General features: G+C 51.6%; 4 protein-coding genes across 4 annotated transcripts; 3 read left to right on the top strand and 1 right to left on the bottom strand.

Annotated features, from left to right (window-relative positions):
* Window positions 1–2610: 2610 nt before the first annotated feature.
* LOC112883159 (probable pyridoxal 5'-phosphate synthase subunit PDX1.1) lies at window positions 2611–3963 on the top strand. Its single transcript, XM_025948410.1, has one exon. The coding sequence runs from the start codon at window positions 2805–2807 to the stop codon at window positions 3762–3764; it is 960 nt and encodes a 319-aa protein (XP_025804195.1). The 5' UTR covers window positions 2611–2804; the 3' UTR covers window positions 3765–3963.
* A 1545-nt stretch (window positions 3964–5508) lies between these two features.
* On the top strand, window positions 5509–10570 carry LOC112879890 (protein TIC 62, chloroplastic). Its single transcript, XM_025944312.1, has 8 exons — window positions 5509–5982; window positions 6129–6439; window positions 6528–6600; window positions 6788–7030; window positions 7130–7218; window positions 7395–7550; window positions 10051–10224; window positions 10335–10570. The coding sequence occupies exons 1-8, from the start codon at window positions 5596–5598 to the stop codon at window positions 10387–10389; spliced, it is 1488 nt and encodes a 495-aa protein (XP_025800097.1). The 5' UTR covers window positions 5509–5595; the 3' UTR covers window positions 10390–10570.
* Window positions 10571–12342: 1772 nt separating this feature from the next.
* Window positions 12343–14139, top strand: LOC112879889 (cytochrome P450 93G2-like). The gene has a single exon (XM_025944311.1). The coding sequence runs from the start codon at window positions 12421–12423 to the stop codon at window positions 13957–13959; it is 1539 nt and encodes a 512-aa protein (XP_025800096.1). The 5' UTR covers window positions 12343–12420; the 3' UTR covers window positions 13960–14139.
* Window positions 14140–19595: 5456 nt separating this feature from the next.
* Window positions 19596–21132, bottom strand: LOC112879923. The gene is made up of 2 exons (XM_025944364.1): window positions 20512–21132; window positions 19596–20246 (listed from the first exon to the last, which is right to left on the bottom strand). The coding sequence occupies exons 1-2, from the start codon at window positions 21130–21132 to the stop codon at window positions 19596–19598; spliced, it is 1272 nt and encodes a 423-aa protein (XP_025800149.1).
* Window positions 21133–23177: the final 2045 nt, after the last annotated feature.

Below are 23177 nucleotides of genomic sequence, written 5' to 3'. Positions count from 1 at the left end.
CAAATATTTTGATAAGGATGGAGTATATAACAATCCAATAATATTATCCCTTTTAATTTACTCTACTATATAATAATGGTGACTAATATTACTTAGACACTAATCCCTTTCAATTTCAAATGAACTCAAAATATAAAACGATGCAAACCAATCAATTTATTTATTCAAATCAAGCTAATCGGCTGCCAAACTCAGCTGCTGAAATGGAATGCAGGCCTGCAGCTCCAACAATTAGGTGTGGTGTAGGGGCTGCAACTTTGCTTGCCATTTTTAACTCTATCAAAGAAGCCGTTTCATCAGAAGAGCCACAACCGGAGCCGTTTCAGCGACAGCGGAGCCCTACCAAGCAGACCAGGTAATTTGGTTTTCCATCGTCATCCACCTATTTAGAACTCCCGGGAAGGTTAGCTCTCTATATAAGGATGCAGTGGAGCAATCCTCTAATTTTTCTAGAGCCCAAAAACAGTGTCTTGTATTGTCGTTTAGTATATACCCAAAATCATGTCTAATAATTCTTCCCACTCTGCAAAGTTTCTTCTAAAAGTAAGTTCTAGCTCAACACACTGCGTCACATGAAAGACAGCATTCCTTTTGATCGCAGGTTTCATATATGTCAGGGAACATGGTTTGAGAGAACATTCACTAATCCACACATCTAGAATTGTGAATAATTACTACTCTGGAATTGAATTGTGCATAATTGACTGGACCATTGTTCAGCAACATTAAGATATTTATATCAAAGTTGTATATCAACAGGACAATAACAAAGGAGCTCTTTCAGTTAACTAAACACTGAAATATTACACATTGGGATATTAGATTATGCCTGAGACCAGTATAAAAACACATACCATTCATAGTTTGATTTCTCCTTTTCATTATTCTACAACGGAAGATCAGCAAGGATCATAAACCCCCATTGAAAACAAGGACACTTCTATTGTACGCAACTAGAACTCACTTGTACTACTGTAGGAAATATGCATCAAAGTTTCTTTTACAGCTCCGAATTAAAAGAGATCAGATAGCAGGGGAAACTGTTCTTTTTTTCTACACCCTCCTCCAGAACAGACAAGCGCTGACCACTGGAGCATACTTGTTGGGGGCGGGGGCGGTACTAGTGGTACTAGCGAGTCCACTTTTGAGTTATGGAACTACTGTATGCCTGAATGGAGGTATGGAACTATGAACGAATCGAGGTGCATTGGGAGGAGCAATATAATGAGATCTGTGGCATCATCTTCTTGTATTGGCATGGGACCAGGCATTTTTGCTTGCTGGGCTGCGAGGAGATGAGAAGATTGTGTAGTGTATCTCATGGCAACTGGGCAGTGGTGTTTCTCTTGGTCCTGAATATGTGGGAACTGCTGGAGCCGCCCCAGCCAAGCACGGCCCATCTATCCATCCAGAAACCGAAACTGGCAGGAGATTTGGGAGGGACGTAGCCGTCGTCCGAGTCACAGTTTTGTTAAGAATTCAAAAAATGCAGCAGTTGGTGATGGAAAGTGTGTGGCGTCGGCCGTGGAGACGCACGGCCGCTTGCTAGGAATTTCTTTTGCTTGTATGCTTCTGAATTTTGCTCTGTTTGCTTACAAACCATACCTCACTCTCTGACGCCTGCCACTAGATTTCGTTTGGGGTATCTTTGCTTGATATTCAAAAGGTCCTTTTTATTCTCTTTCTTGTTTGGAAGAAACAAAAAAGGTTCATTTCCTTTTGACAAGAAAGAACAAGAAAACTGAAAGGTAGAGAAAAATCCTCAAAAGTAGAGACATACTAGCACGTAGTGTAGCCATGATTGCTTTTTTTTTCAAACCAAAATAGCCGATTTCATCCCTAAACTGTGGCGCTTGGCTCAATTTCATCCCTGAACTATGAAAACAGTCCTAGAACTATCCAGACTGGCTCAATTTCGTCCATTCGGTGACGTGGCTCGCCACTCTGGCTTACCTTGTCACCTGCTTAGTCAGCTAGAGCTTCAATTTAATTGAAATAAATTGAATAGTAGATCATTTTATCCCGTAGAGGAGCACTATCTTTTTTCTCCTTCTTCTCCCATAGCGGCTGCATAGGAGCAATACCTTGGCGCCTCCTTGGGCGGCGAGCTACTTGGTTGGGGCGCCGAGCTATTGCTCCTATGCATCCGTCATGGGGAGGAGCAGGAGAAAAAGATGGTGCTGCTCTAATGTGAAAAGAAAATAGGGGTAAAATGGTCTATACAATTTAATTGAAGCCCTAGCTCGCTATGAGGCAAGCCAGCGTGGCAAGCTACATCCCTGAATGAATAAAATTGAGCCGGTTTGGATAGTTCGAGGACTAATTTGGACATTCTTATCACCATCAAATGATAAATAGCCGATTTCGTCTCTAAACTGTGACTTTTGGCTCAGTCTATCATTTATCATTGGATAGTTCGAGGACCAGTGGTAATAGAGAGGCCAACAACCAACCAGCAAGCACGGCAGGTGGAAGAGAAGGTAAAGACTGGTTTGGATTCCTCCTGTGGCCGGGTTTTTACTGGGCTGGATGGACGACGGCGAGGGAAGCGGGAGGTGATCTGGGCCGTCCGTGCATCCATCTCACCGCTATAAAGGCAGTCGCCACCCATTTCCCTTCCACCCACCCACCACAGATCTCCTCATCTCTTCCCTTCCCTTCTGGAGGCCGCCGCCGCCTGCCCTGACTGGAGCGAGTTGAGTGAGCGATTACACAAGGGAAGGGTCCAGAATCCGCTCCTATCTTCTCCTCTCCCAAGAAGACAAGACAAGAGAGAGACCAGAGGGAGAGAGCACAAGATAGGAATGGCGTCCGACGGCAACGGCAGCGGCGTGGTCACCGTCTACGGCAACAACGGCGCCGCCCTGCTGGAGCCCTCCAAGCAGTCTAAGTCGGCCACCTTCTCCGTCAAGGTGGGCCTGGCGCAGATGCTGCGCGGCGGCGTCATCATGGACGTCGTCACTCCGGAGCAGGCGCGCATCGCCGAGGAGGCCGGGGCCTGCGCCGTCATGGCGCTGGAGCGCGTCCCCGCCGACATCCGCGCGCAGGGCGGCGTGGCGCGCATGTCCGACCCGGGGCTCATCCGCGACATCAAGCGCGCCGTCACCATCCCGGTCATGGCCAAGGCGCGCATCGGCCACTTCGTGGAGGCCCAGATCCTGGAGGCCATCGGCGTGGACTACGTGGACGAGAGCGAGGTGCTGACGCTCGCCGACGACGCGCACCACATCAACAAGCACAACTTCCGCGTCCCCTTCGTGTGCGGCTGCCGCGACCTCGGGGAGGCGCTGCGCCGCATCCGCGAGGGCGCCGCCATGATCCGCACCAAGGGGGAAGCCGGCACGGGCAACGTCATCGAGGCCGTGCGCCACGTCCGCTCCGTCATGGGCGACATCCGCGCGCTCCGCAACATGGACGACGACGAGGTCTTCGCCTACGCCAAGCGCATCGCCGCGCCGTACGACCTCGTCATGCAGACCAAGCAGCTGGGCCGCCTCCCCGTCGTCCAGTTCGCCGCGGGGGGAGTCGCCACGCCCGCCGACGCCGCGCTCATGATGCAGCTCGGCTGCGACGGCGTCTTCGTCGGCTCCGGCATCTTCAAGAGCGGCGACCCTGCGCGCCGCGCCCGCGCCATCGTCCAGGCCGTCACGCACTACAGCGACCCCAACATCCTGGCCGACGTCAGCGCGGGGCTCGGGGAGGCCATGGTCGGCATCAACCTGGCCGACCCAAAGGTGGAGCGATTCGCCGCCAGATCCGAGTGATAGATAGATAACCAGGCCGGCCGCGGCCATCCATTTTACTTATATATCGTCGATCCATCCATCCATCTATATTGCCAATCCGATCGATCTCTTAATTTCAGTACTACTTACTGTAGCTTGCTTCTCCTCGTTTCGATCAGTCTCTTGTTCGGTCAATAATGAACGAATGATAAGAAAGAAAGCTGTTTTGTTCTTCGATGATCAGGTGCCTAGCCTGCTCCCATCTGCTGCTTCTGATGAATTATTTTTCTTATTGTGTAATATAAACAATCAAAACAATCTATATTTATCTAGATGCATAATAAAATTTATAAATTTAGAAAAATCAAAATAATCTATATTTTAAAATTGGAAGGGAGGTAGCAGCACACTCCACATATTAACCAGCATGCATAACTGAATTGAAGCTCGCATACACAGGGTACCATTTGCTTGTTTTGGTCTTAAAAAGTGAAAACATCTCTGGCGTTAACATGTTTTTTTAGAGGTCGACAGAGGAGTCTCCTACTATTTTTTATATATAAATAAAATGATAATTTGCACAGAGACTGTAGGCCCAAAAGGAAAAAAAAATCTGCATGTCCCGAAGTCCTAAAAAGTGCCTGGATAATCATGTCCAAGGGCTGTAGCGAGGTGTCACAGTTTAATTTGCAAAAGATTTAAGCAACCTTGACTGGAGATGCAACTGAAGAAAAGGTGAACTAGAGATTCCTCCATTTGTTGTGTTATACAAAGCACACAATCATATCTGTCCAGTGGCATATGTTTCTTGCGGAGAAGATTTCTAGTATTTTTTTAGCATGTCTCTGCTCAACAACCAAACAATTTATACTTGTTTTGCACACGTGATTTCCGCATCCATTTAAAGAAAGTAGACAAGAAATCGGAGAGATAGATATATACTTTGTTGCATGTGATGTCAGAGGTACCTAAATATAACTCCATTACTCCATTGATCGTTCAACAAATTACATATGGGAGTTTTTATAATATTAAATTCTATATCACATCATCAATTTTGCTGGTACGGCGAAAAGAGAGAAGGAGAGAGTTTTATGAGATGAGAGATGAGTTTTATTCTCGTGAAACTCAACCGGCACATAGTAATTTAATTCTCAATCTTAATAATTATGTCACGAAACTTTACACCAAGAGTAGTCTAAGGTCGGCGCCCATGTCCCACGCATCCTCACACACATTCCAACTAAATCAGCCGTTAGCATGTTAGAGTTCACACGCGTCATGCACCCACGTGCCAAGCTACTGCGCTCAAATAAGCAATTACAGGGATCATGTATGTAAATGCACCGATTTACTACATCTAAATAAACAAATACAAAGATGATGCATCTAACCTAAGTGCACCCATTTGCCGAGTTTATGTATTAATATAATAGTGCATTTAACTCTTAAGATGATCAATAGCAGTATGAGAAGCGAGATGGACAAGTCCAAATTGAGGTAGAAAATTTACTTTACTAGCTAGGAGGTTTTTACAGGGCACAAGTACGTCTAATTGCATTGATTGTAAACATGTGATGCTTCATTTTAGCCAGAATTGAAGTAGAAAAGCTGTAATTAATCATACTAACCTGCGCTGCCTGAGAAAAGTGGAGCTGAGGACCAGGAAGGAGGAGCTAGGATGAGGGGGTGGGCCCCACGCTATCCCTGAATGTGGACTCGACCACGCCACGTCGGATGGATCCGAGCAAATTCAGCCGGCCGCGTGGGTGCGGTGCGGCAGCAGATTTATTAGTTCCCGTGAGCAGCAGCAGCTGGAGCAGAGACTGCAGCGGTGGAGGCAGCCAGCAGGCTGAAGCTGGGAGTGGGCATGGACACCGTCGCCTCCCTCTCGCCCCTGCGCCACCCATCAGCGTCGTCGGCATGCAAGCTGAGCACGGCGGCGAGCACTACTAGTCGCCCTGCAGCAGCCAGCAGTCGGCGGCTGCTCAAGCTAAAGCAGAGGATCATCATCAGTACAGCTACAGCCAGTAACTCACCACCAGCCCGGCCAAGATCATGGCCTCGTGCTAATTCTGCGTCTAGTGCGGCGAAGACGACGACGGCAGCAGAGCCGCCGCAGAAGGAGAAGGACCTCGTCTTCGTGGCCGGCGCCACCGGAAGAGTTGGCTCCCGAGCCGTCAGGGAGCTCATCAAGCTTGGCTTCCGTGTCCGCGCTGCCGTCAGGAACGCGCAGAGGGCGTCGTCCCTGGTGCAGGTACTACATATATATATATATACCTGCTTGTTACTACTATATACATATATATCTTAATTACTTGTGCATCTATCTAGTCTGCCAGAGCTAGCTAGTATCCACTCAAAAAAAAAGTCTGACAGAGTATGATTTGAATGCATTTCCAGAGCGTCCAGCAGCTGAAACTAGACGTCGACGCAGCTGCTGCAATTTCGCGTGAGATGCTTGAGATTGTGGAGTGTGACCTGGAGAAGCAGCCGCAGGAAGGCATCGTGAAGGCCATAGGCAATGCTTCATTGGTGGTGTGCTCCATTGGTGCCAGCGAGAAGGAGATCTTGGATGTGACGGGGCCATACCGCATCGACTATTTGGCCGCCAGCAACCTTGTACAAGCGGCCACTGCTGCCAAGGTCGAGCACTTCATCCTGGTCACGTCCCTGGGCACCAACAAGATCGGCTTCCCTGCGTTCCTCTTGAAGTAATTATTACTATATTATTAGTGACTTAACTTTGTTGATTTTCCTTGCATTGGCAAATAAATATAATGCACAAATATATATATAAAGCTTGTTCTGGGGGGTTCTGTGCTGGAAGAGACGAGCTGAAGAAGCACTCATCAGCAGTGGCATCCCCTACACGGTAGGCAGGCCGGCCGCCGGCACTACTCTAGCTCCCTGCATGCTTCCTTACATATATGATGCATGCATGTGCTAGTGCTATATACATATACATATACATATATATATATATGTGTGTGTGTGTGTGTGTGTGTGTATTCGCCAACTCATAATATAATGCCCATGCATGGTCTTCAACAAAGTACTAGATCGTAAGGCCCGGAGGAATGGAGAGGCCAACGGACGCTTTCAAGGAGACGCACAACCTGGTGGTGGCAGCCGAGGACACCTACGTGGGTGGCCTCGTCTCCAACCTCCAGGTCGCCGAGCTGATCGGATGCATGGCCAAGAACAGGAGGGCAGCCTACTGCAAGGTGGTGGAAGTGGTCGCCGAGACAACCGCGCCGCTGCTGCCCATGGAGCAGCTGCTCTCCGCCGTCCCTTCCAAGAGGGTAATTAATAAGCGATCGAGTTCGAAGTGGTCTCGATTATATATATTCCTTCTTCACCAGTGACGGTGAATAATAAACCATGGCACTAATAATTAACAGGAACCCCCAGCTGAGGAGGAAACAGAGGAGGTGAAGAAGCCAGCAGCGGCGACAGCAGGAGCAGGGCGACCACTCTCACCGTACACGGCGTAATGCGCTTAGCTTTTTCTTATAAAAAAATGCGCAAGAGGATTGCGTCATGCACTTGCAATTATATACATAAATGCATGATCATGCATAAATATCCTTCCAATTAGGCGTGCATGCATGGTACTTACTAATGCGTAGTATAATAAATCACCAAAATTAATGGATGTGCATGCAGGTACGAGGGGCTGAAGCCACCTTCCTCCCCACCCCCCACACCGAGCAGCAGCCGGAGCAACGATTCTCTTCCAAACAAGAAGCCCCAGCAAGCGGAAGAAGTAGAGGCGGCAGCGTCCTCACGGACCTCAAGCCGGCCCCTCTCTCCATACACTGCGTAAGCAACTTAATTATATATGCATCATGCATGTATTTGTTTTTTTTTTGTGGTGGTGGGGGGGGGGGGGGTGGGTGGCGGGGGGCGTAAAAGGGCTTTGAGCAAGCCAAAAGTTTACATCATTGGATGTTCAACAAGATCTTGTGGAAACTCAGCAAGCCAAAACTTGGTCGTCCCCTCACCATAGGAAGACCGGGGGCGGGGGGCGGGGGGCGGGGGTGGTGTAAAAGGGCTTTCAGCAAGCCAAAAGTTCCTTGGCTGGCAGGCATGTTCGTTCCCATGCTACCAGACATTGGGCACCAGGAACTTGGTCGTGCCCTGACCATAGGAAAGCTCGGCGTCGCTTGTCCAACGCATCAAGCGTCCCTTGGTGAAGCAGTCGACCCTCTGGCAGTGTTGATTGCAAGCCCGCAAGGTATTTGTCGGATTTGCAGATCAGTGGTGCAAACGCGCTCAGGCGTAACTCATCGCAAGACAATGGTAGGCCTAGATACGTTTGCGGGAAGGCGCCAACCTGGCATTCGTCCATGACACCGACTAGCTCTTCCACCTGGTTTGCTGGGGTGTGCATTGGCACAATTGTGCCTTTGTTATAATTGATCTTAAGCCTAGTTGCCGCCGAGAAAGCTTCCATGATTTCTTTCAGGTGTCTTGCATGCGCCACCCAGGTCTACCCGGCCGGAGAACAATGAGTGTGTCGTCTGCATATTGTAGAACGGGGCATGAGAAGTTATCATCAGCTGGGTGTTTGATGCTTGTTGACTGTTATAAGCATCTGTTGGAGAACATCCGCAATGAGTAGGAAGAGGTATGGCGACAACAGATCTCCCTGTAGAAACCCCTCATTTACAGGAGTACCATCGACCAGCATAGCTGACTTTGAGGAGGAGAGGATGTTTTCGCAATCCAGCTGCACCAGTGGAGGGAAACCTCTTGGCTTCATGATCCTATCCAGGCTCTCTCATTTAACTGAATCAAATGCTTTGGCAAAGTCAAGCTTCAGAACCAACGTAGGGAGCTTTCACTTGTTACAGCATTGCACTAGTTTAAGTTCTTCGAGATGGAGCACCCTCCGATGAAACCAGTCTAGTCAATGTCGATGATCTTGGGGATTTCATGTTGTAGCCGGGATGTGAGCATCTTGGTGATGATCTCGAGTGAGCAGTTTTGCAGACATATATGCCTGAAATCATCTGGTTTGATTCCAGCAGATCAAGGAGTAGTTAAGAGTGCTAGCATTCATAGTTTAACAAGCAACACTAGGTAGAGGGACAAACACAGCTCCAAAGACCAACAACAGGCGAGCGAAGCAAGCAAACCTAACACGCTAGCTACCCAAACTAACAGGCGCCAACGAGCCCCAGACAAGGATTTCATCACAAACAACAGATAAGAACCAGCGACCAAAAAATGAGAAGGATGCAAACTCAACTAAAGACACGAAGCACACCTGACAAAGACCGGAACACGGCGAGGACTGCTAGTAGAGCAGTCACAGTTGGTAGGCGTGGAGGGACATGCTATTGCTAACTGAATAAGTCAAAACAATCCGCACGAAATCAACCTCGAGTTCAATCATGCTTACTCGTAGCTGCAGCAATGGCGAGGGCGCGGTCGAGTGCCCGAGTTCCCCAGACCAACAACATCAGCCAGCTTGACTAGATCAGGTGTTGTGATGGGCTTCTTGGTCTTCTTCATGAGCTTCTTCTTGGCGAGAGGCTGTTCAGAGTGGCACCCACAGTTCCTTTCGGCACCCTTGTGACCACGAGGCCCTTGTGCGCATCGTGCGTTCTACTGGCAGAAGGAGCACTAGCCATGTCAACTCCTCAGGAATCGGTGACATGCCGTGGAACCAAGTGGGAAGAGGTGGTTTTACTGGTGTTAGTGCATGTTTCTTCCTTCAGGAGGTCACTCGCCATGGCTAGTTTGAGCTTCGGAGCTGTAGAGGCAGAACCGGAGCTTGTTGAACTCGAGGTGACCACGCGCGACAAGAAAGTTAGCAACATGACAATTAGCGACCCTAGCGTGGAAGATAGACTGATTAGATCAGGTGGTGCCGTGAAGTGAAACGAGAGGACGTTCATGACATAGAAGGAGTTGAATCGGCAGACATTAAAGTGAGCGGTGACACAAATCAAGCGGCCGAGGGGGGAAGGGGCGACAACACCTGGAGTCGCCGTGATGCGGAAATCACGGAGAAGGCGGGTTTACTGGAGGAGCGCCCTAGGCCTGGCATGGCACGACGGCAATGGCACGTGACCGGCAAGTCCTGGGCTTGCGAGGGGCAGTAGTCCCGCGTGCATCGTCGGCGAGTGGCGAAGGGCGCCGGGGGTGGGGTGTCTGGCGGCAGTGGCACAGGACGCGTCGCCACCGCGGTCACCTGCCTCACGAGGGCGAGCGGCCCATGTCTTGAAATTGATGATACCTATGCATCGATCATGTATTAATTCCCACTGATGAAATCGATCATCTGTATGTACTTGATAAATGTTTGTTTCAGATTCGTGGACTTGAAGCCGCCGCCTCCTCCTCCTCCTCCTCCTCCTTCTTCTTCTTCTTCAGTTACATATGGAGGCACTAATTCTTCATCGGGCATTGGCAGCAGCAATCCATCGGATCAACCGCAGGGGGAGAATGAGGTGAAGCAACAGCGGCCACTTTCACCCTACACAAGGTATATATCCAGCAAATAAATTGATCTTTTTATATATTTAACTGTCTTTTACTTACTGATTATTAAGTCGTCAATGTTTCTGTATGTGCTACTGGCACCGCGGCCTGTAGGTACGCAGAGCTGAAGCCTCCAAGCTCGCCAACCCCATCTGCGCCCAAGACATAGAGATAATTAATTTTACAGTTCACAACCGCCAGTTCTGCCCCCGTCTCTTTAAGTAGCTACTGCAGGTAGAATCATTCATGGTTTCAGTTACAGCTACATTTTTTTGAGCAAAGTTAACAGCTACATACGGTTTTGTCTCACTTGGGCTCAAGAGAAAGAAGCATCTTCAAATTTGTTTCAACTAGTATTATGCCGGCACTTATTTTGAGACAAGCCTATAGCAAGGCCGCAACCCTTAAGTTGAACATGATAAACATATACTGAAAGTAATACTTATACGTTGAAGATATACCAAAACATAAGCTAGATACATGTATGCTTATTAACATCAATCGTTTGATCCTAGACACAATCTTTTCACAATAAAATGCAAATGTGTTTGGTAGCACCACTTCGCTTATATATCTTTTGATTTTTGAAGCAAACCATAAAAAATCTTTGACCTATCTTGGTGACCTAAAAGACTCTAATAGGATAGTTTTAGCACGAGCTTGGTTCATGGTATGAAGTGAGATGGAATGGGTCAAGCCCATTTGATCGGACGTTTGGTTTAATCCCTAAAGAGGAATATTCCCTTATATAGATCTCCCCAAACCCCCAATCGTCTTTTGTGAGTGATAGCACTGGCGCACTATGGCGGCCACAACGAGCCGATGCTAATGGAGCAGGACCTATGCATCATGGCTAGCTCGTTTTCTACTCGCCCTTGATTGGGATCTTGCTCTCGGCGGCCGGTGGGGACACCGTTCAACCATGGCCTACTCCACTTTTTGGTGCAAAGGAGTCGCCCTCCACCATGCACGACAGTGGCCAAGGGGTGAGAAGCTATCGGGGGAGAGCGGGGAGGTGAAGAGCAGGAGATCCGCGGAGTCGGAATAGAAGTTGAGGATGAAGATCTTAATTTGGTTAGAAGCTCATGTCGCGCTCCGCCGCTTGTGAGGAGCTCTGCTAACCGACGTTAGGGAAGAAAGGGAGGATCTCGACCTTGGCTAGCGTGGGCAGGATGGCACATGCATAGGGTAGGACTGGGGAAGTGCTGATAGGAGCAAGTGGGCCCAATGAAGCGGCACTGGTTATTGATGGGGCAGCGGCGCTGTGGGGCCAGCGGGTGGGGCAGCACAACATTGGCGCAATGCAAGGAGGAAGAGGAGGAGAAGGAGGAGGAGGAAGAAGAAAAGGATGATGATAATATTTGGAGGCTGATAAATGGATCTCACAAATGGCATGTCTGTTACTGGTGATGATATCTAATAGTGTGAAATTGCTGTGTATCCTTCGTCCTAATCCCTCAAACCTAACAAAAAAACTAACATACGCTTATAATATCTAAAAGAGAAAAGAAATCTTTGAGCCTTGTTGGATACCACTGTTTCTAGTAGCCAAGAAGCCGTTGCACGCGTTTGGAGTACTAGGACGATAAATTTTGTCACACTAGTCTTAAGATTCATGCAGCGGGTGCTGCCCTTTGCTTCATCACAGTCTGTTGTATCCGTTACTTACTTTATGAAAAGCTAGCCTTTTATTTGTCGCAAGCCCGGCCCTAACTCGATCGAGCCCTTGACACTTGTTTACGAATGAATAATCATCATATCATCTAGCATTTGAAAACCTTTGGTTCCAAAAATTGCGGCCGGGCGCGGTGGTGGTTGCCGTCGTTGGAAAGTAACGTGCGGTTGCATCGGTGGCTTTGGAGCTGGACGTCGGAATGCAATCGGGCCGTACATGGCACCTACTTGCTTACTTACAACCCGCCGCGGGCCGGGCCAGCCAACACCCTCATCAAATAAATGCAGCCGCTAGCCACACAACCTCAGCGACGGCTGATGGTGGTGGTAGGTGCCATGGGTGGCCATCGTTCCTCCTCGTCGGAGAAAGATTTTGGGTTGATTAAAAAGGAGAAGGCCATCGACACGACACGTGCGTAGCCGCTGGCCGCCGCCATATAAGAGAACCACTGGCTAAAAAGCTAAGCCCAGCCCGAGAGAGAAGCTAGCGAGCCACCCCAGAAGAAGAAACAAACAAAGAAAGAAGATGGATGAGGCCGCAGCTGCGGTGGCCGCCGTCCTGCTCGTCCTCGCGCTGTCGGCGGCGCTCTTCACCAGAAGGAGCGCCAATAACCGGCTGCCCCCGAGCCCGATGGCCCTCCCGCTCATCGGCCACCTGCACCTCATCCGCCCGCCGCCGCATCGGGCCTTCGACCGCATCCTCGCGCGCTACGGGCCCCTCGTCTACCTGCGCCTCGGCCCCTCCACGCACTGCGTCGTCGCCGGCACCGCCGACGCCGCGCGCGACCTCCTCAAGTTCGAGGCCAGCATCCCGGAGCGCCCGCTCACGGCCGTCACGCGTCACCTCGCCTACGACGACGCCGGCTTCGCCTTCGCGCCCTACGGCCCGCACTGGCGCTTCATGAAGCGCCTCTGCATGTCCGAGCTGCTCGGCCCGCGCACCGTTGAGCAGCTGCGCCCCGTGCGGGAGGCCGAGCTGGCCGCCGTGCTGGCGGCGGCGCGCGACGCGGCCGGCCGGGGGGAGGCCATCGACGTCAGCCGCCACCTCATCAGCATGTCTAACAACGCCATCATGCGCATGGTGGCCAGCGCGCTGCCGGGCCACATGACGGAAGCGGCGCGGGACTGTGCCAAGCACGTCGCCGAGGTCGTGGGGGCCTTCAACCTCGAGGACTACGTCGGCCTCTGCCGGGGATGGGACCTGCAGGGGCTCACGCGGAGGACACGCGAGGTGCGCGACAAGTTCGACGCGCTGCTCGAGATCATGATCACGGCCAAGGAGGAGGCGCGTCGCCGGTCGCGGGCACCGAGCACCACCACCGGCACCAAGGACTTGCTGGACATCCTCATGGACGCCGCGGCGGACCAGAACGCCGAGGTCAAGCTCACCAGGGAGAACATCAAGGCCTTTGTCCTCGACATCTTCACCGCCGGCTCCGACACCACCGCCACCAGCGTCGAGTGGATGCTGGCGCACCTTATCAACCACCCGGCCTGCATGGACAGGCTGCGCGCCGAGCTTGACGACGTCGTGGGCGGCTCGCGGCTGGTGGGCGAGCAGGACGTCGCGCACCTGCCCTACCTGCAGGCCGTCTTCAAGGAGACCCTGCGGCTGCAGCCGCCGGCCGTGTTCGCGCAGCGGGAGACCATCGAGCCGGTGCACGTCCGCGGCTACACCATCCCGCCCAAGACCTCCGTCTTCTTCAACATCTTCTCCATCGGGCGCGACCCGGGCTCGTGGGAGGAGCCCCTCCAGTTCCGACCGGAGCGCTTCATGCCTGGCGGTGCCGGCGCCGGCGTCGACCCCAAGGGGCAGCACATGCAGCTCATGCCCTTCGGGAGCGGCCGCCGCGCCTGCCCCGGCATGGGCCTCGCCATGCAGGCCGTGCCAGCGTTCCTCGCCGCGCTGGTGCAGTGCTTCGACTGGGCGGTGCCCATCCCGCAGGGCCAATCAAAGCCGCCGCCGCTGGACATGGAGGAGGCCGAAGGGCTCGTCGCCGCCCGGAAACAGCCGCTCGTGCTCATCCCCACCGCGCGCTTCCATCCGCTGCCCGGCCGAGTCTGATGTCTGATGACGGATCGGAGGTCCTTTTTCTATCTATCCTCGGACGACTGGTTCTACGACACTTGGGCGGACTGCGATATGAATTACTATCAGTAGTTAGTAGTTTGAGTTTTATGAACTTTACATTTGATTTTTCTTTCGTTTTTGCAAACCGCAATAATTAAGATGATTTTTGTGTCACCCTGGTACCAATGCAATTAGCGATGTCACTAATATCTTCAGACTAGCTCTTTCGGTGGTCACAGAATAATAGAAAACACTTTTCAGCTGTATATCTCTCTCTACCCCTCACGTTGGACCCGTATATCAGATCTGGGGGTGTCCAAAAGTTTCGAGGAGAAGAAAAAATAGTACTTTCTCAAATACTTCTGTTATTTTGGGGTTACTTTTTTCACCGAGAAAATTTCTGTACCCACGGTCGCACCCGTTTTCAATCCCGACTGTCAATCACGCTTTCGCTCTTCCGCTTCCCTTCCTTACTGCCCACCTCCCTTCTGGACTCCCCTCCCCTCCCCTCCACTAAGGCTGGACGAATAACTCGTGGCTTGTTAACTCGCTCAACTCGACTCGAACTCGGCTCATTGGAAAATGTCACCAAGCCAAGCTAAAGTTTTAGCTTGGTACTTTAACGAGCTAGCCCGCGAGTTGTCTGTGACTCCCACCTGGATCATTTCAAGCAGCTCATTAACTTGATCCATCTCAAACCGAGGAGGATTTTGGTTCCACTCTGGGTGTGGTTTGGGTACTCCTTCAGTTCTCTCTAGCAAGGATAGCTTATGGTTTCCAATATAGAACCACCTTTCTTTCCAACCTCTACTTGAAAATTTATACTCGATGTACTTGTCTGTTTTCTACTTCATCTAAAATTTGGCTCCTCCGACTACATTTTGGTTCTCAATACTTGGTTGAGGCTTGAGACATAAGAGATAACAGAAGAAGGCAAAATGGGGCTCGATTCCCAAAAATGCTTCACATAGATGGACAAATATCGCAATATGTGCGACGGAATTAGGATTAAAATGGTGGAGTTGAAGACCATAATTGTAATCAAAGGTGGGGAAGGCCAATCCCCTTTCAATAAAATGTTGGAATAAAACAATTTCATCTACATTATCGCGAGGATAAAGTCACAGAACGAGGGATGCCACTGAACAAGATGTTGTTCTTGAAGAAGACCTTCTTTCACAAGACGGAACAGATTGTTTCTGAAGCACTTACTGTAACTCACGTCGCTTTCCATCAGCTTAGCCTCTTCCTTCTTCTTGTGCTTCTCTCCCTTGGCAGTGGCTTTTGCTTTACCCATCCTTGTCGTCACGAGCTTCTTCACTCGCATGCGCTCGTGGGCTGCTGGAGAGGGGATGCAGAGGTGTGCGGAGGCGAATGAAAGCACTGGCGACTAGTTTGCCGGCGAAAAGAGGTGGAAGAGGCGCAACCCTAGATCTAGATCTAGAAAGGGCGACGGCACTGGAGCAGAGGAAGACGAAGGGCTTGAACCAGTGAAAAGGCAAATGAAAGCGTGGGTTAACCCTAAGTCACTGTGTGGTTAAATAACCAACGGGGGGTCTGGTCTCACAGTGCGAAAGCTGAGGAGTTTTTCTCGGGATAAAATTTATTTTGAGCGGTAGTTTAGGATAATTTTTGGGAAGTTATTTGATTAACCATTTTTTTCAGGATATTATCCCCAAAAAGGGTTTTCTTTCAAATTTCAATCAATTTTTTTCCTATTTTAACCATCAATTCAATTTCTGATTCATGCCACGTTATTTTAGATCTTTTTCCAAATCTTTGGGATTCGGATTCAAGACTCAGGGGCTGCAAGGCACGTGTCATCAAAGGCTTATTTTTAAAAAATATTTGATCCTCAGCCTGATTCTTCGATTCAAAAGACCCGGGGGCTACTCCATATGTAGTGCGATTTTCATCGCACCCATATAAAAGAAGACTTAAAACTATTCGGGGCATGATCACCTCACAGCCTCGAGGCAGCCAAAGAAGTACTTGGAAAACACCTTCAAAATGGAGTTTCAGAAGAACTCGAAGACGGCTTCAGAAGCACTCTGAAGTCTGCAGTACTCGGCTACGAAGAGCTCGGGGGCTTGTCAGAGTCGGGGCAGTTTGACTGCTCATAAGGCATAGAAATATCTAGAATGAAGGATGGGGCATGTCCCATACCTTATATTTGTTGTACTCGGATACAAGTAGGACTAGTTGGTATAGAAGGAGCTACTCGGTACGACCAGAGTAGGACTTCTAAATTCGTACCGGACTAGAATACATGTAACCCTATCCCTTCAAATTATATAAGGGCGGGTAGGGACCCTCTCCAAAGGGACAACACATCGATAACCAATGTAAGGCAATACAAACCACCGTACAGGACATAAGGTATTACGCACATCATGGCCCGAACTTGTCTAAATCTTGCTTGCAGCTTCGAGTTCCTGATCTTGGTGACACGCTACATACAAATCTACTACTTTGGGGTATCCCTCGGTAAGCTTGGCAGCTACAAACCATCATCTCATTTGCCGAAACGAGTAAGGCTAGAAGCCAAAAGCCCAAGAGCTGCCCAACTTTCAGCCCATGTTCTCAGCCCAATCAACCTCTCAACTAAAATGCTTCTGGAACCCTAGCTTGGCTCTGCATTCTGCCTCCTGATTCTCCCCCAATGCCCCTGTCTCCACGACTCCCCCCCGAGTCACTGAGACCCCGATGACGCCCCCATCCCCGCCGCCCACCCGACCCCGAGTCCCGACCCTCCATCCCTCCCGCAGTCCCGCCTAGCATCCAGCACTCCCAGGCGGGCGGGCAGGCTGCACCGTGGCGCAGCGGCGGCCAGCGCCTTGCCCTGGCCTCTGTGTAGCGCGCAGCTCTGCTCTGTTGGAAACCTACCACCTACCGAGTGGTTTCTCAGGCACAACCGAGTGGTTTGCCTGCACTAGGAGAAGATGAACACACTCACACCTTTGAGGTTGTCTGTTCTAGGGTTCCGACTGGATGCTGGTACTTGTTGTATGCTTTGATTTAAGTAGAGGTCCCAAGGGGAAAAGTTACAGTAAAGGGGCGCTGAGTATAAGACAAGGTGCAAGTTCCAAGCAAAAGTAGCCTTGGTGCATGGGCAGCATGCAAGCAGTAAATGCAGCATGCTGCTACCTACAACTAGTCGATTTGGTCTAGATCTTGCCTACACAAGGGTTAAAAACCCCAACAATTCTCCTCCTAAGCCTTGTGTGCCTTGCTTGAGGGTACTTGGATCATACCCGATCCTGGATCGCAGCTCCTAAAACTTTACTCGCCCGAGTACTTTTGTCAGGATGTCAGCGAGCTGGTCCTTGGTGTTGATGTAATCAGCGTCGATGAGTCCTTTCTCAATGCAGTCGTGAATGAAGTGGTACCTCAACTTGATGTGCTTGCTCCGCTCGTGGAAGACAGGATTCTTGCTCAGCGCCAGTGCTGACTTGCTGTCCATCATAAGCTCCACGCACTCGGCCTTCCTTCCCATGAGTTCACCGAGTAGTCGCGCGAGGCAGACTGCTTAGGTTGCTGCTGCGGTAGCTGCAACATACTCTGCCTCACATGATGGCAGAGCCACCACTCGTTGCTTGAGTGATTGCCAACTCACCGGGCACTTCCTAAAGTAGAAGAGATTGCCACTAGTGCTCTTGCAGTTGTCAATGTCGCCGGCATGGTCGCTGTCATTGTAGCCAGCCAACCGAGTTGTTTCAGTCGACTTCTCGTAGCGTAGGCCGTAGTCGAGCGTGCTGTTGACGTAGCGGAGGATGCACTTCACCGCCTTCATGTGCTCTTCAGTCGGCCTCTCCATGAAACAACTCGCAAATCCAACCACAAAGGCCAGATCTGGTCGCATGTGGAGGAGATACCGGAGGCTTCCGACTAGTCGCCGGTACTCGGTGGAGTCGACTTACGGGGCGGTGCTGTCGCGGCTCAGGCGTAGCCTCTCCTCCATGGGTGTCTAGGCAGGGTGGCAACCCTCCATCCCGCCAATCTTCACGACTTGCGTGGCGTACCGTGCTTGGCTCACAGTGATGTTCCCGCTCTCCTGATGCACTTCTATGCCAAGGTTTTAAAAGAGAGAAGTCCAAGATCACTCATATGGAATTGGCCCTTCATCTCCTTCTTGAACTTGTTGATGGCCTACTCAGACGATCCGGTGATCACCAGGTCGTCGATGTAGACCCCGACTAGTAGTGGCTCCCCGTGCTTACCACCACCCTGTCTGTAGATGGTGTGCTCGTGCGCGCTCTACTTGAAGTCAAGTGCATTGAATGTTGAGTTGAGCTTCGCATTCCAGGACCACGGCGGCTGTCATAAGCCATAGAGGGCCTTACGCAGTCGCAACACCTTCTCTTCCTCCCCTGGGACGATGAACCCGGGGGTCTGCTTGACGTAGACCTCCTCCTTCAGGTCTCCATTTAGGAAGGCTGATTTGACGTCCATGTGGTGGACATTCCAGCCCTCGTGGGCTGCAAGAGCCAGAAGCACTCGCACCGACTCCATGCGAGCCACAGGCGCGTATACTTCATCAAAGTCGACGCCGGCCTGTTGAACAAAGACGTGCGCCACCAGTCGTGCCTTGTGCTTGATGATTTTTCCCGCCTTGTCGCGCTTCAGTTTGAACACCCATTTTAGCCCAATGGCCTGGTGCCCAGCTGGGAGTTTAACCAATTTCCAAGTTTTGTTGCGCTCAACCTAGTTGATTTCATCGCGCATTGCTGCCCTCCAGGCTTCCTCCCGCTCTGCCTCAGCAAAGGAGCATGGCTCCCCCGTGCTGGTGAGAATCAGTTCTGCCTCCTCGAGTTCCACTTGCTCAAGGCCTGGGTGCGGCTCACTGAGCAAGTCTTCCATTGGGCGATAGCGCAATGGGGCATCATCGTGGTCATTGTCGAGGCGCGAGTCGTTGCTGCCATAAGTCGGGGAAGAACTCGGAGCAGCGCTCGCGAGTGGATCAGCACTTGGGGCAGCCTCTCGAGTACTTGGAGTACCTGCACGAGTATGTGGAGTGGCCTCTCGAGTGCTTGGAGTACCCGCACGTGCACTCGGAGTGGCTTCACGAGTACTTGGGTTACCCGCCCGAGCACTTGGAGGGGCCGCATGACTACTCGAACCGCCCTCACGGGCACTTGGAGTCGCATTAGCGGGAATGGAGGGAGCTAGGATAGCAGTCGGGGGAGTCGCCTCACCCCCAGAAGTACTCGAAATAGAGTCCATAGTACTCGTAGACATACCAGGGGAAGTCGGAGAAGCACTCGAGGGGGTAGCTGACTCCTCTGCAGCCACCGTAGCATCCACAAGGTACTCGACAACAAAGTCGTAGTTGCACTCGGTGTTACCATCTTCCTCTTGCGACCAGTTCCAGCCGCAGTCTTCATCAAACACTACATCGCGCGTTGTGCGCACACGCTGTGTTACCAGGTCCAGTACCTGGTAGGCCTTGACTCCTTCCTTGTAGCCGATGAAGACGCCTGGGGTCGACCGGTCTTCAAGCTTGCCGCGATGCCCGAGTTCCTTTACATACGCCAGGCACCCGAAGGTACGTAGGAACTGGACCGCCGGCTTGCTTCCATGCCACGCCTGATATGGCATCTTGTCGGAGAGGGCCCGGGTGGTTGAGTGGTTTAAGGAGGAACATGGCCGTGCTCACGGCCTCTGCCCAGTAGGGTCGGCATGCCCCTCTGCTTCAGTAGGGCATGCGCCATTGCCATCACCGACTGGTTGCACTGCTCCACCATGCCGTTCTGCTCCAGTGTGTGAGGCGTCGAGTGGTGCCACTCCACACCCTGGCCAGCAAAGTACTCAGTGAAGGATGCCGACGTGAACTCACCGCCGTTGTCGGTGCGGAACACTTTCAGCTTCCTCCCGCACTTGTTCTCCGCAGCTGCTTGGATCTTCTTAATGGACTCCGGCGCACTGCTCTTGTCTGCGAGGAAAGCAGTCCACATATACCTTGTGGCATCATCCACCAGTAGCAGGATGTAGCGTCGGCCTCCTGGAGTTGCCGGCGTGATGTGGCCGCACAAATCGCCGTGTACAAGCTCGAGCGGTTTGTCTGCCCTATACTTCGCCTGCTTGGGGAAGGGGGCACATTGATGCTTGGTGGTGACGTAGATGTCACACAACTGATCAATGTGAGCCAGCTGCGGCAGCCTGCACACCATGCTCCTCCGCCCTATCTGTTGGAGGGCGCTGAAGTTGACGTGCCCGAACCGGTCATGCCACCGCCAGGCATCATCACCACGGCGAGTGGTGAGGTAGACCGGCCTTGTGACCTCCAGTCACAGCACATACAACTTGTTACCACTGCGGGGAACCCTTGCCAGCAGTCGGCTCTCACAATCAAGAATCTGCAAGACACCATCTTCAATGTGGATCTTGGACCCGCTCTCGTTGAGTTGCCCAACTGAGATGATGGAGCTGTGCAGCTTTAGGATGTAGTAGACCCCCGTCCAGGGCCTTGTGTTCCCCGTTCCTCCCAGAGAAGATGACAGTGCCACAACCATGGATGGCTACGACTGATCCGTCACCGAAGTTGACCGAGCCGCGCATGGCCCGACCAAGGTGGGAGAAGACGTCATTGCGCCCCGTCATGTGGTTGGTGGCCCCTATGTCTAGGTACCACCCTTCCATCAACTCATCTTCCCCACCCTCTCCAAGGTAGGCTTGAGCCTGAGGCTCTTCGATGCAGGTAGTTGTAGTAGCTGTCATCGTAGGTAGGGGAGTAGACTCGCAGTCAACTCCATGGTCGCCCGAGTACTCAACAGCTGCCTTGTTGACCTTCCCAACTACTTTCTTGGCCTCCTGCACAGAAAACAACTCAGTTTGCTGCTCCTCTGAGTGGTTTTCCACACAGACCTGTGTCATGAAGAGGCCACAGTTGTGGCAGGTGTCATCGCGCGATGGCTTCCTCGCCTCACCGTCTTCAACTGCTTTCTTCTTTGGAGCCAGCGGGCGCTGCCGCTGGCTCCTGTTACCTCCAGTCGTAGACAAGCCCTCGCCCGACTCGCGATCTCGCTGGCGCGGCACATCTGCATATAGCAGTTTGCCTGAGTCGCGATTCGAGTCGGCGTTGTCCATGCGGTCCTCCTGCGCCTTGAGACGCCCGGTCACCTCCTCAAGAGAGAGGGAGGAGATGTCCAACAACGTCTTGATTGACATCACCAGGTGGTCGAATCAAGGTGGCACGACCAAAGGAGCTTCTCGACTACTCGCTGCTCCTCCATCTCCTCACCTAGTTCCTCCAGATTGATGACGAGGTTGGACAGACGCAGAGCAAAGTCATCCACCTTCTCGCCACTGCGACATGTCATGGCTTCAAACTCCCTCTGCAGCTATTGGGCTCTGCCCTTCTGGACCTTGTCGCTGCCAACGCACATCAACTTGATGGTGTCCCAAGCATCTGCAGCCGACCGCTTCTTGGCCATCCGCGGCACCATCTTTGGCAGCACTGAGAGGATAAGGACCTCTCTGGCCATGCAATCTTCCTGGAGGTCGCAGTCGCCATACTCGATGGCGCCCCAGAGGTTGCGGGCTTGGAGCATTACCTTCATGACCAGGCTCCGGTGGGTGTAGTTGGATCTCATCAGTGTCGGGTACTTTGCGCCACTCAACTTCTTCACTACCCTCTGAACAGCTAGCCAGTCCCCATCCCGATAGCGCCGCCCACGCGGGGAAGGGGAGGGGCGCCTCCGGTGGCGACGTGAGGTTACAGAGTCACTCAATGATGACCCCCCTATCTTTCTCACCGACCGGCTTCTTCTCCTTCTTCACCTGCCGCCTCGAGTCTTCTGGCCGTTGGTCCTTGGGCGTCAGGTCCTCCTTCCCGTGAAGACCCTCTTGGCTCTGGACCGGCTTCTTGCTCTCCCTCGAGCTATGCCTAGACACAACGGGCTTCCTAGATGGAGATATTGATCCAACGGATACTTAACCTAGGCTTTGATACCAATTATGGGAAACCTACCACCTACCGTGTGGTTTCTCAGGCACAACCGAATGGTTTGCTTGCACTAGGAGAAGATAAACACACTCATACTTTAAGGTTGTCTGCTCTAGGGTTCCGACTGGATGCCAGTACCTTCTGTATGCTTTGATTTAAGTAGAGGTTCCAACGGGACAAGTTATAGTAAAGGGGCACTGGGTACAAGACCAGGCGCAAGTTCCAAGCAAAAGTAGCCTTGGTTCATAGGCTGCATGCAAGTAGTAAATGCAGCGTGCTGCTACCTACGACTAGTCCATTTGGTCTAGATCTTGCCTATACAAGGGTTAAAAACCCCAACATGCTCCACTCATGGCACGACGGCGGCCAGCACACTGCCCTGTGGCACGGGCGGCCCTACTCGGCGCGCGTAGAGATGGCAACGGGCACGCGCCCGCTGGGGATTGCTTGCCCATACCCGTACCCGTCAGGATAAAATACACCCGCTAAGAAACCCATACCCGCTGCCGGGTTCAGATTATGTCCCAAACCCGTACCCGTACGGGTGGCGGGTACCCGCGGGCTGCCCGTGCCCGACAATTTGTTAAGTACTCAACCACTCAGATGTATCAGCCAATAGACACATACATAAAACTGAGGCAATAATACATAATAAACATCAATCATAAGACTGATAGAGTGTTTCACAAATCATAACACCATTGATAACATCAGACATCACAAGTTCACAGTTAGATTAATATCCAGTTATTGTCCACCATCCGTAGCATGGCACCACTAGTTCACTACATTAGACATCAAAGTTTCAAAATAAAGTTATTGGGCTATAATAAAATGAGTATATGATCTGCATTCTTTATATTATGTTGGGTTTAAAAAACCCGTGGGTTTGCGGGTTCGGGTTCTACGATCCCATGCCCGTGCCCACGTACCCGCTGGGTACAGATTATCACCCATTAAGAAACCCACAGGTATAGATATTAGCCCCTACCCGTACCCTAATAGAGTAAAAACCCGCCGGGTTTCGGATGTCGGGTACCCATTGCCATCTCTATGCGCGCGGTGCGGAAGCGGCCAGCGCCCCGCCCTGTGTCGCGTGCAGCCCTGCTTGGTGTGCGGTGCGCCACCCCAGCCCCATCAGCACCTACAGCCCCAACCCCGCACTTCCCACGGCTCTGCTTATTTTATCGAGCTGGCTCACGAGCTAAATGAGCCAGCTCCAGCTAGCAAACGAGCTGAACCAAGCCTAACATCTAGCTCACTCTGA

The sequence above is a fragment of the Panicum hallii genome, chromosome 2 (assembly GCF_002211085.1).
Source record: "Panicum hallii strain FIL2 chromosome 2, PHallii_v3.1, whole genome shotgun sequence".
Classification (NCBI taxonomy): Eukaryota; Viridiplantae; Streptophyta; class Magnoliopsida; order Poales; family Poaceae; genus Panicum; species Panicum hallii.
The sequence above is the reverse complement of the archived record's forward strand: the minus strand, read 5'-3'. Positions and strand labels throughout refer to the sequence as shown.